The 15,327-nt window shown below is 39.3% G+C and overlaps 1 protein-coding gene and 1 non-coding gene across 3 annotated transcripts in view; both read left to right on the top strand.

The window, feature by feature from the left end:
* The window catches only part of ILRUN (inflammation and lipid regulator with UBA-like and NBR1-like domains), a 111,065-nt gene that overhangs the window by 36,213 nt on the left and 59,525 nt on the right, over positions 1-15,327 (top strand). For both annotated transcript variants that reach the window (XM_017522281.1, XM_017522279.1), the window contains exon 2: positions 8,337-8,491. In XM_017522281.1, the coding sequence (XP_017377770.1) occupies positions 8,337-8,491 (155 nt within the window). The remainder of the gene's footprint in view (positions 1-8,336; positions 8,492-15,327) is intronic.
* Positions 9,933-10,036, top strand: LOC119470216. Its single transcript, XR_005199105.1, has one exon. It is a non-coding gene; the product is annotated as a U6 spliceosomal RNA (small nuclear RNA).

Raw genomic sequence — 15,327 nt, forward strand, 5'->3', positions numbered from 1 at the left:
TTTGAGATGGAGTCTTGCTCTGTTGACAGGCTGGAGTATAGTGGTGCAATCTTGGCTCACTGCAACCTCCATCTCCTGGGTTCAAGCAATTCTCCTGCTTCAGCCTCCTGAGTAGCTAGGATTACAGGTGTTTGCCACCATACCCAGCTAATTTTTGTATTTTTTGTAGAGACAGGGTTTTGCCATGTTGCCCAGGCTGGTCTTGAACTCTTGACCTCAGGTGATCCACCCACCTCAGCCTCCCAAAGTGCTGAGCCACTACACCCAGCCTAAGTTTAAAATTTTAAAGACAAAAATTTTAGAAACCTTTAGGTGCTCTTCTTTCATTTTAGGAATAAATTCAGATTTCATTTTCTTTTTTGAGACAGTGTCTCATTCTGTCACCCAGACAGGGGTATAGTGGTATGATAACAGCCTTCTGAGTAGCTGGGACTATAGGCACAGGCCATGATACCTGGATAATTTTTCAAAAAGAAAAATTATTTTTTGTAGAGACAGCCTCACTTTTTTCCCAGACTGGTCTTGAACTCCTGGCATCAACTGTTCCTCTTGCCTCAGCCTCCCAAAGTGCTGGGATTCCAGGCATAAGCCATCATTCCTGGTCCTTTAGTGGTAAAATATACTTTACATTTCCCATCTTAATTTTTTTTTTTTTTTTTTTGAGACAGGATCTCACTCTGTCACCCCAGCTGGAGTGTAGTAGCCTGATTAGGGATCACTGTAGCCTTGAACTCCTGGGCTCAAGGGATCCTCCCACTGCAGTCTCCCAAGTAGCTGTGACTACAGGTGCACACCACCCTGTGTAGTGCTAGCCTGGCTAATTTTTAATTTTAAAAAAAATTTTATAGAGATGACATCCCACTATGTTGCCCAGGCTGGACCAGTCTTGGGCTCAAGCAATCCTTCCACCTTGGCCTCCCAAAGTGCTGGGATTCCAGGCATGAGCCACCATGCCCTACCCGTCTTAACCATTTTTAAGTGTACCATTCTGTAGAGTGTTGAGTGTATTCACATCATGTTGCAACCAATCTCTAAGATTCTTTCATCTTGCAAAACAGAAACTATGTGCTCATTAAACAACTGCCCACTTTCCATATAATTATTTGACCTTTGTGACAGACCTATTTCACTTAGCATAAAATCCTTAAGATTCATCTATAATGTTGCATGTTTCAGAGTTCTCTTACTTTTTTAAGCTAAATAATATACCATTACATATATAAACTACATATTGTTTATCTGTTCATTGGTCAGTGGACACATGGGTTGCTTTCACCATTTGACTATTATGAATAATGCTACTCTGAATATGCATATTCTTTTTTAGAACTGCTTTTAGTTCTCTTAGATACTGAGAAGTGGAATTGCTAGATCTGATAAGTTTTAACTTAGTGCTCCAGCTTTTCTTCTGTGTCTTTCAATTGGCTTTGCGTCTTCCACCCGAACTCACCCTACAAGACATTATACAATTTTGAACTAATTTGGACCTATTATGTTGAAAGTAACAAACTTCAAACTAGATAATGATAAAAGGGTGTATTTAAGAATAGATATTGTTATGTTACACAGAACCCAAGGACAGAAATGTGTTTGTGTTTCAGGAACAGCTAGACTCAAGGACTTGAAATACCTTTAGGTTTCTTTCTCTGTGTATTTTATCTATATGTTTGCAGGGGTGTTTTATCTCTGTTGAAGAGAGCCATGACTGTCCAGAGCTCTCAAATGTGTAATTTATAGACCAGGTACTATGAGAGAAACTTTCTCGGTTCCAATTCCAAATTTCTGGATACCCTCACCTCCATGAGCCACTGTGCCCAGCCCTTAAAGAATATTTTAAAGAATTGTAGCGTGTATAGCCTTGTGCCTACCACCTAGATTCCCCATGATTAACATTTTTGCCATATTTTCTTTCCTTATATAGGATTTTTAAAAAACCATTTGAGAGTTGTAGACATTATGTGACCCTTGATCCTTAAATGCTTCTGCATGTAACTTTTAAAAACAAGGATATTCTCATACATAACTATGTGCTATTATTACCTAATACAATAATAAAACAATGCTACCACTTCCTTCTTTTTTGTGGCAGAGTACTTATTTTTTATTTTCTACTTGGAACATGGTTTAGCTGCTGAAGACGCTTATAAGGACCAGTTCTAAAAAGTAATAAAATTGATGGATCAATAAATAGCCAGGAAAAGAAGAGAGGAGAAATAATTTTAGACTCCATAGGGCTCTAAGAAGTGAGTAAAATGTTGATATTAACTTGGTCCCTCCTCTGAATGTAATTTTCCACAAATTATTTTTTCTAGTTGTCTTCACGTATTAAAGAGTATCCATGAGTACATTTTTAGGCTGACAGTATTGACAGTTGTCTTTAGCCCAACTTGAATTCTCTATTTGCATTCATCTTTCTGTTTCAGTGAAAGACTTAGTTTCTTTCCAGGCTTTAAAATTCATAGTAGTTATAGGTATGTAATGTTTGGCCCCTCTTTTTAGTATTCCATGTTAGATTCCTGTCACATTGATGTTGGAAGGCCCTGGTTAAGAACATCTATTTTGCTGAGCCTTTTTCTGGCCAAATTCCTTTTTGGTCATTCAGAGATAGTAAGGTCTTCGTGATTCTTGGTGGGTACATGCCTTTAGTAGCCGTATTATTGGCATACCCCAGGTGAGGAAAACCTGTGGTTCAGGATAACTGTCTCTTGAAGCCCTAAGATGCTACTGTTCATGCCTGATAAGATGGGTTCATTATTCTGTTTCCCATTTAAATTTATGTCCAAATAAGGCTGGTAGTTTTCTTTTTCTCATAAATAATTTGCATTCTTTTGAATGCAATTCAGAGAATGGAAAAAAAAGGTATCTATTTTTTCTTTTTCCTTGAGAATCTGAGCTAATGGCATTCTTTCTTTATTTCTTTTTCTTTTTTTTCTTAGTGACAAGATCTTACTCTGTTGCCCAGGCTGGAGTGCAGTGGTGCGATCTCAGCTCATTGCAGCCTCAACATCCCGGGATCGAGTCTTCAGCCCCCTGAGTGGCTGGGACTACAGGTGTATGCCACCATGCCTGGCTGATTTTTGTATTTCTTTGTAGAGATGGGGTTTTGCCATGTTACCTAGGCTGGTCTCAAACTTCTGGGCTGAAGTGATCCATCTGCCTCTGTGCCTCCCAAAGTGCTGGGATTATTATAGGCATGAGCCACCACGCCCGGCCTGGTTTTCTTAACTGTTTTCTACTGTCATATTTTTGGATGATGTTTCTGGCCATATATAAGTATGTAGATGGTTTTTCTTCATAAGACTGCCTTATGCATGTATATATACTACAAAAATAAATGTTCTATGTTTGTGAATATATGCAAGATTCTTTTTTTTTTTTTTTTTTTTTTTTTTTTTTTTTTTTTTTTTTTTTTTTTTTTTTTTTTGTTGGAGCTTTGCTCCTGTTGCCCAGACTGGAGTGCAGTGGTGCAATCTCGCCTCACTGCAACCTCCACTTCCTGGGTTCAAGCGATTCTCCTACCTCAGCCTCCCGAGTCTGGGATTACAGGCATGTGTCACCACGCCTGGCTAAGTTTTATATTTTTTAGTAGAGACGGGGTTTCTCCATGTTGGTCAGGCTGGCCTCAAACTCCCAACCTCAGGTGATCTGCCTGCCTTGGCCTCCCAAAGTGCTGGGATTATAGGCGTGAGCCACCTTGCCCGGCTGCAAGATTAATTCTTTAAAGAATTCAGTTTAATGGGGATTACAGCTCACTTATAGAATTCATAATGGTAATTAGTATGTTAAGAAAATCAGATGTTCAGAGTGTTATATAATTGGAAAATTCTGGGTAAGTTAAAACTTTTGAATAGGTGTGGCTCTGAATTCTATTGATTGCCTAGCCTAGGGCAAATTACCTCACCTGTCAGTGCCTCAGTAGCCTCAACTATAAAATGAAGATTGAACAAAGTTGTATTTCATTAGGAAACATGTCAGTGTCACCAAATTCTTCTCCAGTTCAGGTTAACTTCATTGTCAGTGCAGTTGAAACTATGCTGTGTACCAAGCCCATCTTTCACCCTAAGCAGGAAAAGCTGCTTTGGGCCCATAGCCTCTGAGTGAGAGGCATTTGGAATTACCTTTGTTTGAAAGTCCCTGGTTGGCTATAGACTATAAACACTGAAGGCAGAGGCCATGCCTGTCTTGCAATTTGCTGTATCCCCAATGCTTCAGGCCAGGTGCCTAGCATAAGGATAAATGCTTATTCATTAAATATTTGTTGAATGAATGACTGCCAACCTAGGACAATTGCATACATTGCCTCAGCAGCCTTCACAGCCAACCTTATAATGAGATAGGTGGTATCAACTCAGTTTTACAGATGAGTAAAACTGATGGAGAGGCTTAGCTGCTTGCTCAAAGCCCCCACAGCCAAGGATTGGAGCTGACTCTAAAGATCACACTGTTTTTTTTGGTTTTGTTTTTTTTTTGAGATGAAGTCTCGCCCTGTGGCCCAGGCTGGGGAGTGCAGTGGTGCGGACTCAGCTCACTGCAACCTCTTCCTTCTGAGGTTAAAGTGATTCTCCTGCCTCAGTCTCCTGAGTACCTGGGATTATAGGCGCCCACCACCACACCCAACTAATTTTTGTATTTTTAGTAGAGACAAGGTTTCCCCATGTTAGCCAGGCTGGTCTTGAACTCCTGACCTCAGGCCATCTGCCTGCCTTGGCCTCCCAAAGTGCTGGGATTATAGGTGTGAGCCATTGCACCTGGCCTAAAGACCATACCCTTTGAAAAAAATTATTTAATTGTGGTAAAATCTTCATGACATGAAATTTACCATTTTAACCATTTAAAGTATGCAATTCTGTGGCATTAGCTATATTGGCAATGTGCAACTATAATCACCATCCATCTTTTTTTTTTTTTGAGACAGAGTTTCACTCTGTTGCCCAGGCTGGAGTGAGTGCAGTGGCATAATTTCAGCTCATTGCAACCTCCGCCTCCTGGGTTCAAGTGATTCTCCTGTCTCATCCACCCAAATAGCTGGGATTACAGGCATCCACCATGCCCAGCTAATTTTTGTATTTTTTGTAAAGACGGGATTTCACCATGTTGGCCAGGCTGGTCTCAAACTCCTGACCTCAAGTGATCCACCCGCCTTGGCCTACCGAAGTGCTGGGATTACAGGCGTGAGTCACTGCACCTGGCACCACCATCCATCTTAACCTGTGCTTGTTTTCACTGTTACATTGCCTCCATTTGTTCTTCAGGGTACTTTTAACCATCTAAAATTAGATTTAAAACTTTTTTGAGCAGAAACACTGAAGGAATCTGGAAGTTTAAACTTTTAGATTACACTAAATGCTGGGTCAATGTTTTTCTTTTCCCATCACTTCAGCCAGCTCCATTTCATGAAGAATTTCTTTTTGGCTAATAATAGCTGAGTATGTTGTTTTGAACAAGAATACCTGCTGTCATGTCTGCTTTCTGACACTGAATTGGAGCTGTTTGGTCTATGCTTGCTGTTGCTCAGCCTAGTGGGCCACTAATTTAAATGCTCTGAACTCTGAGAAGCTGTGTACCCCACATTTATAGCTGTGTACCTGCTTGATGTGTTAGATCACTTGGGCTAAAGTCCACTTTCTGCCTTGTCCTTGGGAAATGAATTTGCTTTGTCATTCTCTTCTCCAGCTTCCTGCCAGGATTCCAGTTCGCTGCTTTCAGTTTCAGTTTGGGATTTAAAATGTTTCTTAATCTTTGTCTGGCTAAATTACCTGTATAATACACATACAAATAAGCTTTGACTGTAGGGTAAGTTGGAAATGTGTGAAAGGATATTTGAGGATAGGAATGGATCTGCTTAAATTGGGTAGCTTGACTTTTCCACTTACTAGTTTTCCTACTGCAGTGGTCTTGAAGTCCTGTCCTGATAGCAGAGCCAAGGGGTGAAATATGACACAGGCTGGGGATGAGAATTGGCAATTGTCCCGAGTGCACAAATAGTTTCTTCACTCCCAAACATATTTTAAAGCCAAGTGAACAGAAAACAATTTAGCAGGCTACTTGTTGAAGACCTGATGCAAAAAAGATTCTCTTTTCAAAAAGGTAGACATACAGCTTTTCCAAAATGTTTTCAAAAGAGCAAATTGCAAACTAGGCTTATTTTTCTTTCATATTATCCCTGATCCCTAAGTATAATGCTAATTCCAGATGTACTTCTAAGCCTGTTTGTGGATGGTAAGGGCTAGACTTCTCCGAGTTTGACCAGCCACAAACATCCTTCACTTAAGATCTCTGTGAGCTAGATAGGAAACTGCTGAAAAGACTAAAAGTCCAAGCCTTTGTATTGAAGAGAGAGTCAAGCAAAGAGATCCAGTTTGGCCCCAGCCCAGCTCTCTATATGTAAATGTTATCAAGCACACATACCATACATAGGCAGGCGATTGGTATTGTAATTCCAGTCATTACTGACTAATAATGTCAGGCCACCATTGCATGAGGCTTGACCTCAGGTACCTGCTCTAAATATAGCCTTCCTTTCCGGCAGCTGCAAGCACCTGGAGGAGCAGGCAGGCCCCCAGCAGAAAATTATTTGCTGTTACTAGCATTTCTGTTGATCAGTTGTGTACTGTCAGAGCTTGTTTCATGCTATGTTTATGTATAATTAAAAACAGCTCAGTGAATTCATTGGTTTATGGTTGGATTATGTTTAGAAACATGCAGTTTGGATTGTTGTATAGTGTGGGAAGTGGGGATGATGTCATTCGTTTGAGTAAGACCAGAAGAGAAGCAGTTAATGTAATTACCAACAATTTCCTTGATCTCTGTAATGAACACAGCTTACTGAAACGCTTTAGTGGCCCTTGGTTTCTGGCACTGATCAGCCAAGCTGACAATCACGCGCTTCTGTTCATTTGGAAACTCTGGTTTATGTGCTTGGTAGTTCCTTCTGATGAAAGGGGATTTATGAGTAATTAAAAAGAACACCAACATTTACCAAATGATACTTCCAAAAAAGAAACTACAAGTGCCTCTTAAACGTGAAGATACTCAACCTCTCAAGATCTCACTGAGATACTGTTTTTTGAACCTATTAATGGGAGACATCCAAAATGTTAGAGAAACACCACTGATGAGCAAGTGGGGAAAATAGGCACACTCTTACATTCTTGGTGGAAGCATTAGTGTACAACTTTTATTGAGGGAAGTTTGGATATATTTATTAAAACTACGAACTCTGACCAAGCCATATCACTTAATAGGACTTTATCTCACAAATGCACTTGCGTGTATAAAAAACTATGTGTGCTTAAGCTTATTTATGGAAGAGTTAATGATTGGAAACTAATTCAAAAGTCGACTGGTTAAATGATAATCCATCTGTATAGTGGTTACAGCTGTAAAAAACAGTGAGGAACCTCTTTATGTGCTAACACAGGGATGTCTTCAAGATAGAGTATTAAGAGAATGAAGCAAAGGGCATTGTATATTATGCTACCTTTTGTATAAAAAAGGAGGAAAACAAGATGGTATATCATGCTTGCTTGACTGTGTGTAAGAAAGTTCTGGAAGGATATTTAAGAAAGTAATATGGCCAGGCGTGGTGGCTCATGCCTGTAATCCAAGCACTTTGGAGGCCAAGGTGGGCGGATCACCTGAGGTCGGGAGTTCAAGACCAGCCTGACCAACATGGCGAAACCCCATCTTAAAAGAAAAATTAAAAAAAAAAAGAAAGTAATATGAACAGTTATGTCTGTGTGTGTTGAGGGAAAAAGATAATATGGTTTTCTTTGTGTGAAACTTTTCAAATGATATGCATGCATTATTTTATTTTAAAAAGTAGAGCTCCTGGTTGGGCACCGTGGCTCATGCCATTAATCCTAGCACTTTGGGAGGCTGAGGTGGGTGGATCACTTGAGCTCAGGAGTTCAAGATTAGCCTGGGCAACATGGCAAAACCTCTCTCTCTCTCTTTTTTTTTAATATTAAAAAATAATAATACAAAACAAAAAGTAGTGCTTCTTTGAATTCCATAGTTATACTGTGCTCTTTTAATTGATTTCTTTACCCATTTCCTATGGGTAACAAGGGAGATTTCCTCATACTGTTGCTGATGTTACTAATGTTTGTTACTTTCTATGTGGGGAGAAAGTGATACACAAATTTGTTGGTCCTGGTATTTTTCCTATTGTTCCTCAGCCAGAATACAAGGCTTTAAAGACTTGTACACCAGGAGCCTCAGGTTCTATGACAAACCCTAAGAAACAGGATTTTTCCTTTTGTTTAACAATTAGAATAATATCATCTGGATAGTACTGAAGTCTTTTGCCTTTTCTCTCTTTTTTTTTTTTGTAGGAACCTACAAGCAGCAATTGGCGCCTATTATGACTTTGAGAGCCCAAACATCAGTGTGCCCTCTATGTCCTTTGTTGAAGATGTCACCATAGGAGAAGGGGAGTCAATACCTCCTGATACTCAGTTTGTGAAAACATGGCGGATCCAGAATTCTGGTAAGTACAAAATGGGCAATTTTCCCTTGCCTAGTTTTCGTTTTCTTAATAGTAATGTTTTAGCTTATGTATTAATACTGATGTTTTAGGTTATATATATGACTGTGTAACTGGGAGCTTTTTCTTACACATGATATGTAGCATTTTCTTGTCCTGGTGTGATGACCAAACATTAGTGAAGTGTCTCCTGCTCTAAAGTAGGGGGAAGAATTTATGTCTCATGCCTCTAAGCCACCTATGACTTAATGGCATCTAAACACAATCCAATATTGGTTTGGTACTAGGAACTGGACTTGTGTATGATGGAGTATTGTCTCCACCTGTACAGTTTTACTTCATCACTTTATTTCTGCTCTAATTAATCTTCTAGTCATTTCCAGCAGGCTAGAGGGAGGTATATCCTTGAATAGAACAAGGTAGTTGGAAAGAGCTGCGAGCATCTGTTCTTTTGAAAGCTCATTTTATTTATTTATTTATTTTTACAGCCACAAGGATGATTCTCTCTGAAATTTATCTGAGTCATTAATGCTACTTTGAAAAATAGGGTAGGAAATATGGGAATTTGCTCAGAATAGGAGACAGAGAAATTATTGATTTAAGAAAAAGAATACAGGCTGGGTGTGTTGGTTCACACACAGAATCCCAGCACTTTTTTTTTTTGAGACAGCATCTTGCTCTGTTGCCCAAGCTGGAGTGCAGTGGTGTGATCATGGTTCACTACAGCCTTGACCGCCTGGGCTCAGGCGTTCCTCCTGCCTCAGCCTTCCGAGTAGTTGGGACCACAGACATGCACCACTGTGTCAGCAAATTTTTTAATTGTGGGGATGGGGACTTCGTGTGTTGCCCAGGCTAATCTTGAACTCTTGGGCTCAAGTGATCCTCCCACCTCGGTCTCCCAAAGTGCCGAGATTACATATGTGTACACTGCACATGGCCTCCCAGCACTTTTACAAGTCAAAGCTGGAGGACCACTTGAGCCCAGGAGTTTAAGACCAGCTTTAGCAACGTAATGAGATCCTGTCTCTACAAACACTAAAAAATAAAAAATAATTAAAAATAAAAATAATATATATAAGAAAAACATTGTTTTGATGTACTGCAGCCTCTTTTTAAGACAAACTAGAAATAAGTTAACCATAGGCTGGTTTTGGTGTCTCACGCTTATAATCACAGCACTTTGGGAGACCAAGGTTGGGGGATCACTTGAGGTCGGGAGTTCAAGACTAGTTAGGCCAACATGATGAAACCCCATGTAAAATTACAAAAATTAGCAGGGTATGGTGGTGGGCTTCTTTAATCCCAGCTACTTGGGAGGCTGAGGCGGGAGAATTGCTTGAACCCAGGAGGTGGAGGTTTCAGTGAGCTGAAATCATGCCTTTGCACTCCAGCCTGGGCCATAGAGTGAGACTCTGTCTCAAAAAATAATAATAATAAAAAACGAGCGCTCCCTTCGGCAGCACATATACTAAAATTGGAATGATACAGAGATTAGTATGGCCTCTGTGCAAGAATGATACACAAATTCGTGAAGCGTTCCATATATATTTTTTTAATTTTACATAAATTAATTTAAAAAAAGGAAATAAGTTAACCATAGTTCTTTGAAAATAGTGTCTATATATGTGTCTAAATTTTTTTTTCAAGACCAGGTGTCACTCTGTCACTCAGGCTGGGGGTGCAGTTGTGCAATCTTGGCCTTCTGGGCTCAAGTGATCCTCTTGCCTTGGCCTCCTGAGTAGTTGGGATTACAAGTGTGAGCCACTGCACTATGCCTGGCTAATTTTTTAAATTTTTTGTAGAAATGGGGTTTCATTATGTTGCCTAGGCTGTTCTCAAACTCCTGGGCTCACACGATCCTCCTGCTTTGGCCTCCTAAAATGCTGAGATTATAGGCATGAGCCACTGCACCTGGCCTTAAATTATTTTCTAATGACTTTTGGGGGCAGGGATTGGGTTTAGTATTTCTTGTCACATCTAATGATAATTTATGTTGATTGGCTGGGGGTATTCTAACTTTCTTATTAATGAGAACTTCTAGGCAAATTCTGAGATGGAAAACTAGGCAAAAGAGTTAGTATTTAACTAAAAATATGTGATTGTGGGGGTGCCCTGTCTAGCAAGTTAATTTGACATGAGATAATTTAAAACTCTGGAGACTCAAATAAACCTGTAAAAGTGACCTTTTATTGACTTGGTTTACTTTTCAATTCTTTCCAATTTGATTCTTTATGATGGGGAGAGACTGGCTAGACTAGCCTTTTGTGTAAGAATGTACCAAATTGAATTGTTATTCTTAGTTTTTTTGGCTTATTTAGAAATAACTCTCCTTTGGAGGAAATTTCAGTGTGTCATTGACCAAACACATAATCTAGACTTACCCGATGTTATAGATGACTCAGGACTCCTGTGACTTTGTCAAATTTTCATTCTCTCCCTTTCCTTTTTAGTTGTAACAGTGGTAGTTTGGGAGGTACATGGTAACAGAGGAAAATAGCCATATTTTCTATTTGTCTTGAAATTCTTGTTCAAAGTCTAATTTACTTTACTTTGCCTAATTTCTTTCTCACTTTGCTTAATTTTGCCTGCTTTTAAAAATACCGACAGTTTATTTTATAATAGCTTTTATTCATCATGTTTCTATTCTGAATTTAAAACCTGTTGTATTACTGATTAAAAATCCTTTTGGAGGGCTGGGTGCAGTGGCTCAAGCCTGTAATCCCAGCACTTTGGGAGGCGAAGGTGGGTAGATCACTTGAGGTCAAGAGTTCAAGACCAGCCTGACCAACACGGCAAAATCGCGTCTGTACTAAAAATACAAGATATTAGCTAGGCATGGTGTTGCACACCTGTAGTCCCTGCTACTTAGGAGGCTGAGGCACAAGAATCACTTGAACCTGGGAAGCAGAGGTTGCAGCAGTGAGCCAAGATTGCGCCACTACACTCCAGCCTGGGCAACAGAGCCAGACTCTGTCTCAAAAAAAAAAAAAAAAAAAAGCTATCGGAGCCTACCCGTGAGATTTTTTTCTTTTTTAAGTAAATGAAGTTTGTTTGGAAAGTATGACTTATTCAAAAGTTTTATTTGTTTATTTTAAAGTGAAGCCAGTACCTTGTTTACTTATAGTGAAAACAGTGAAAATGGCCTGGCTTTCTGTGAGTTCTTCAGTGTTTTTAAATACTGAAAGTTGTTAGTGCTGTTGAAATGTTTTACATACCATCTTGTGGCAGACTAACCATTTTATATTTCAAAAAGCCTCTCAATATATCTGCTTACTTACTAGACTGTTACTTGGGTTAATGGGGAGCTTGGGGAGGTTGATATGTAATAGTTAGAATGTCAAATCAGAACCCCCAAAGCCTATCTTTTACGTTGACTTACAAAATTGGTGGGCCTGACTGCTTTTCCCTTCTGCTTTTGCTTTGTAACTTCAGTTTAAAGCAGCCTCTGAATCTCTTTCCTCCTGTAAAAGGGCATTCTTGTGCCTGAACAAGTCTTGAAAGGTTAGGTAGCAGTTGCTAGAGATTTTATCTTTTGAGGTGCTTTGCATAAATAGGTTTTCTTTTCTTCTGGAAGTTGTCCACTCAGCTGTAGAGTAGTTTTATATCTATAAATTGGATGTTTTCCATTTGGTTAAGGAGAATCTGTCCACCCATAACTGAGTAACAGGCATGTTATTCGAGAGAGGAAGAACATACATGTGCACAAGTTCTTTGGCATCATCCTAATCTGGCCTGAGTTCTTTCTGTAAATATAGTAGTAACATAAAAGTAGGGCAGGCCTTGGCTGTTTCTCCTCTGGCTGTCTTAATCTCATTCACAACCTCCCTAAGAAATAAGCACTCACTGAAAGAGCTACATAAATAACAATTTTCATGGTACTTTTGTCTTGTCATGTTTTAGGCATGCTGGGCATTCAAATATGCAACAGATGAGATTGATAGGAACCAAATGTAGTTGTCTGAATAGCTTTCTCGAAGAAGGCAAGATGTCACACACTGTTTAAAATTAAACTGCTGGCCAGGTGTGGTGGCCCAGCTCTATAATCCCATTACTTTGGGAAGCTGAGGCAGGTGGATCACCTGAGGTCAGGAGTTCAAGACCAGCCTGGCCCACATGGTGAAACCCCATTTCTACTAAAAATACAAAAAAATTAACCAGGCATGGTGGCAGGTGCCTGTAATCCAAGCTACTTGGGAGGCTGAGGCAGGAGAATTGCATGAACTTGGGAGGTGGAGGTTGCAGTGAGCCGAGACGGCACTACTATACTCCAGCCTGGGCAGCAGAGTGAGACTCTGTCTCAAAAATAAATCAATAAAAATAAATAAGTAAAATTAAACTCCTAGTATTTTTTAAGTTCCTAGATTTAGACATGCAAAAACAGAACTGAGACATTTAATAACGTAGATGCAGAATTCTGGGATTCAGGCTTCTGTCACTGTAGAAATATTGGAAACTTAGTAAACCTGAGCAGGAAACCTTGGGAGTTAAAGTGAAAATGTGAAGCTCTCCCTCCAAAGATATGAGTAGACAGAATCCCCTTTACTCTAGTACCTAAAGCTTCTCAGTTATTATGCTACCATGCTCTGTTGTACAATTGTAGTGAATATTAAGCTGAGCATGTTATGATAACCCTAGTGTTTCTCTGACTTTGGTGAAATAGTTGTGACTGTCATATTAGAGGGTATCTTGGGCATATTGAACCAGAGTTGTCTTTATTTTTTGAACTTCATAAAAGTGAATATAAAGGGATGGGAAGAGAACTTGAGAAAGAACAATTATTTCCCCCATTTTTCTTTTAGTGCCATAAAATAGTTAGCTTTCTACCTTTTTCTTCATATGATTCTAGAGAAGATAATTTCGCTTCTTTCATTCAACACATTTTATTATGTTCCAGTCACTTTATTAGGTACAAGGGAGAAATGGTCACAAGATTGATGAAGGTTTCTGCTTTCATGGAGCTTAATATGAAATGCAGTGTCCACACTTATAAGGGTTAAAAAGGAGATCATCATTAAGGTTTGTCTTCTGCATTGCTATTTGGATATTCCTTACTGTCTCCAGACTATTTCTGTAATTGTATATACTTAGTAAGTCCCAGGATTTCTGGGACTGTTGGACTTTTGATTTTTGTGATGCTCGCTACCATCTCAAAATTGTAACATGACAGGCTTTTTTTGTTTGTTTTTGTTTTTACTTTTTATTTTAAAAAATAAAGTGATATTTTATATCTGGAGGATTACAGCCTTAATTATATAATTGATTGTGATACTTAACTAGGAACGTCATAAAACACAGATTAGTGTTTCTTTTCTTCTAGATAGAAATCTAGCCCCCATTAATCCAGTTTGCAACTGAGACTTAATTTGGAGCCCAGTTCTATTATATTTCTCAAATTCAGATTTCAGGTATGCTTAGTATAGTCAAGACAGCTCACTGGTATTTCCCTTCCTTCTATATCGGTACCTTTTGAGAGTTATTTGACCTAATAGTTGTGGCTGTAAGAACTATATGTATCATTGATAACACTCAGAAGACAGATGATTGGTTTTTCATTTCATAGCCAGTGAACACTTAAGAGTTGTTGGTAGATAAGTCTTTTTCCCAGAGGCTCTTTTAATACTCCACTGAGGATTTAGTTATCTGGAGTACCAAGAAGGGCAGGACCCTAGCCAAATGCTAATGTTTAATGTTACCCATTTAATGTTTTAGCGACTAACTCAGTTTCTCTGGAATATGGCAGCACTCCTTTTGCACAGCTAAGATGACCCAATCACCTCAGCTGCTATAGTTGTCTCCCCAGGAGAGCTAAGTCTTTTTCACACCGTCTTGGTTTACCTTATTTTCTTCTAAGTTCAAAATACAGGCGCATTCTTGGATTTTCATATAAACAGACATTATCTTGTTGCAGGTGTATGTGTAAGTGTGTGTATCTGTGTATCTTAAAGAATAACTATGAATTCAGCCCCATGATAGTAGTATAATTTTTCTCTTGGATCTTGGTCTTTAAAGAGACTGACATTTTCTGAGGTACTTTGTGTCAGCTACTATTCTGCTTATTGTAAGTCAAATATGCTTTTGCCACACCTTAGAAATGAAAAAGATAAATTGCATGTATTGTCAGTATCTCATCCACAACCTTTCCACCAGCAGTGGTTGCCCTTTATAGGGTTAAGTTAGGGCATTTTGTTGGCAGATTTTTTTTAAAAGAAGGTATGCTAAAATATAGTGGCCACTGCTTTAGCTGGTACCCTTTAAGACTCGAGGAGCATAGAGTGTGCCATGCATAATGAAGCTGAGATCTCAGCAGTAGAACTCTGGTTGCCTTTCTCTGTCTGGTTCCTTTCCGGTAGTGAGCCATTAGGTATGTCAAAACTAGGCTCTTCCAGAGCAAGGAACTGAGGCAGCTTAGAGTACTGGTAGGAGAGAAATTACAAGCACCCTCTGTTCTGAGAATCCTACCATGTTCGGTTGTTCACAGTGATTTATTTTTTAAATGAATATATATATTCCAAAAAAAGATGAGGTTTCTGTCTACAGTTAAAAAGGAGTATATGAACTGCTGCATATTGGAGAGACTTTACAAGAAAGATCACATCTAGTCACTGTGTGGCTACCTATACTGCTTGACTAGTGAGAACTAGTCAGAACATAGATTGGTCATGAATCAGTCACATGAAAATAGGTACACAAGAGTAGGTACTGGCTGGGTGCCATGGCTCACGCCTGTAATCCGAGCACTTTGGGAGGCCGAGGTGAGCAGATCACCTGAGGTCAGGAGTTCAAGACCAGCCTGGCCAACATGGTGAAACTGCTAAAAATACAAAAATTAGCTGAGCGTG

The sequence above is a fragment of the Cebus imitator genome, unplaced genomic scaffold (assembly GCF_001604975.1).
Source record: "Cebus imitator isolate Cc_AM_T3 unplaced genomic scaffold, Cebus_imitator-1.0 Scaffold24, whole genome shotgun sequence".
NCBI lineage: Eukaryota > Metazoa > Chordata > Mammalia > Primates > Cebidae > Cebus > Cebus imitator.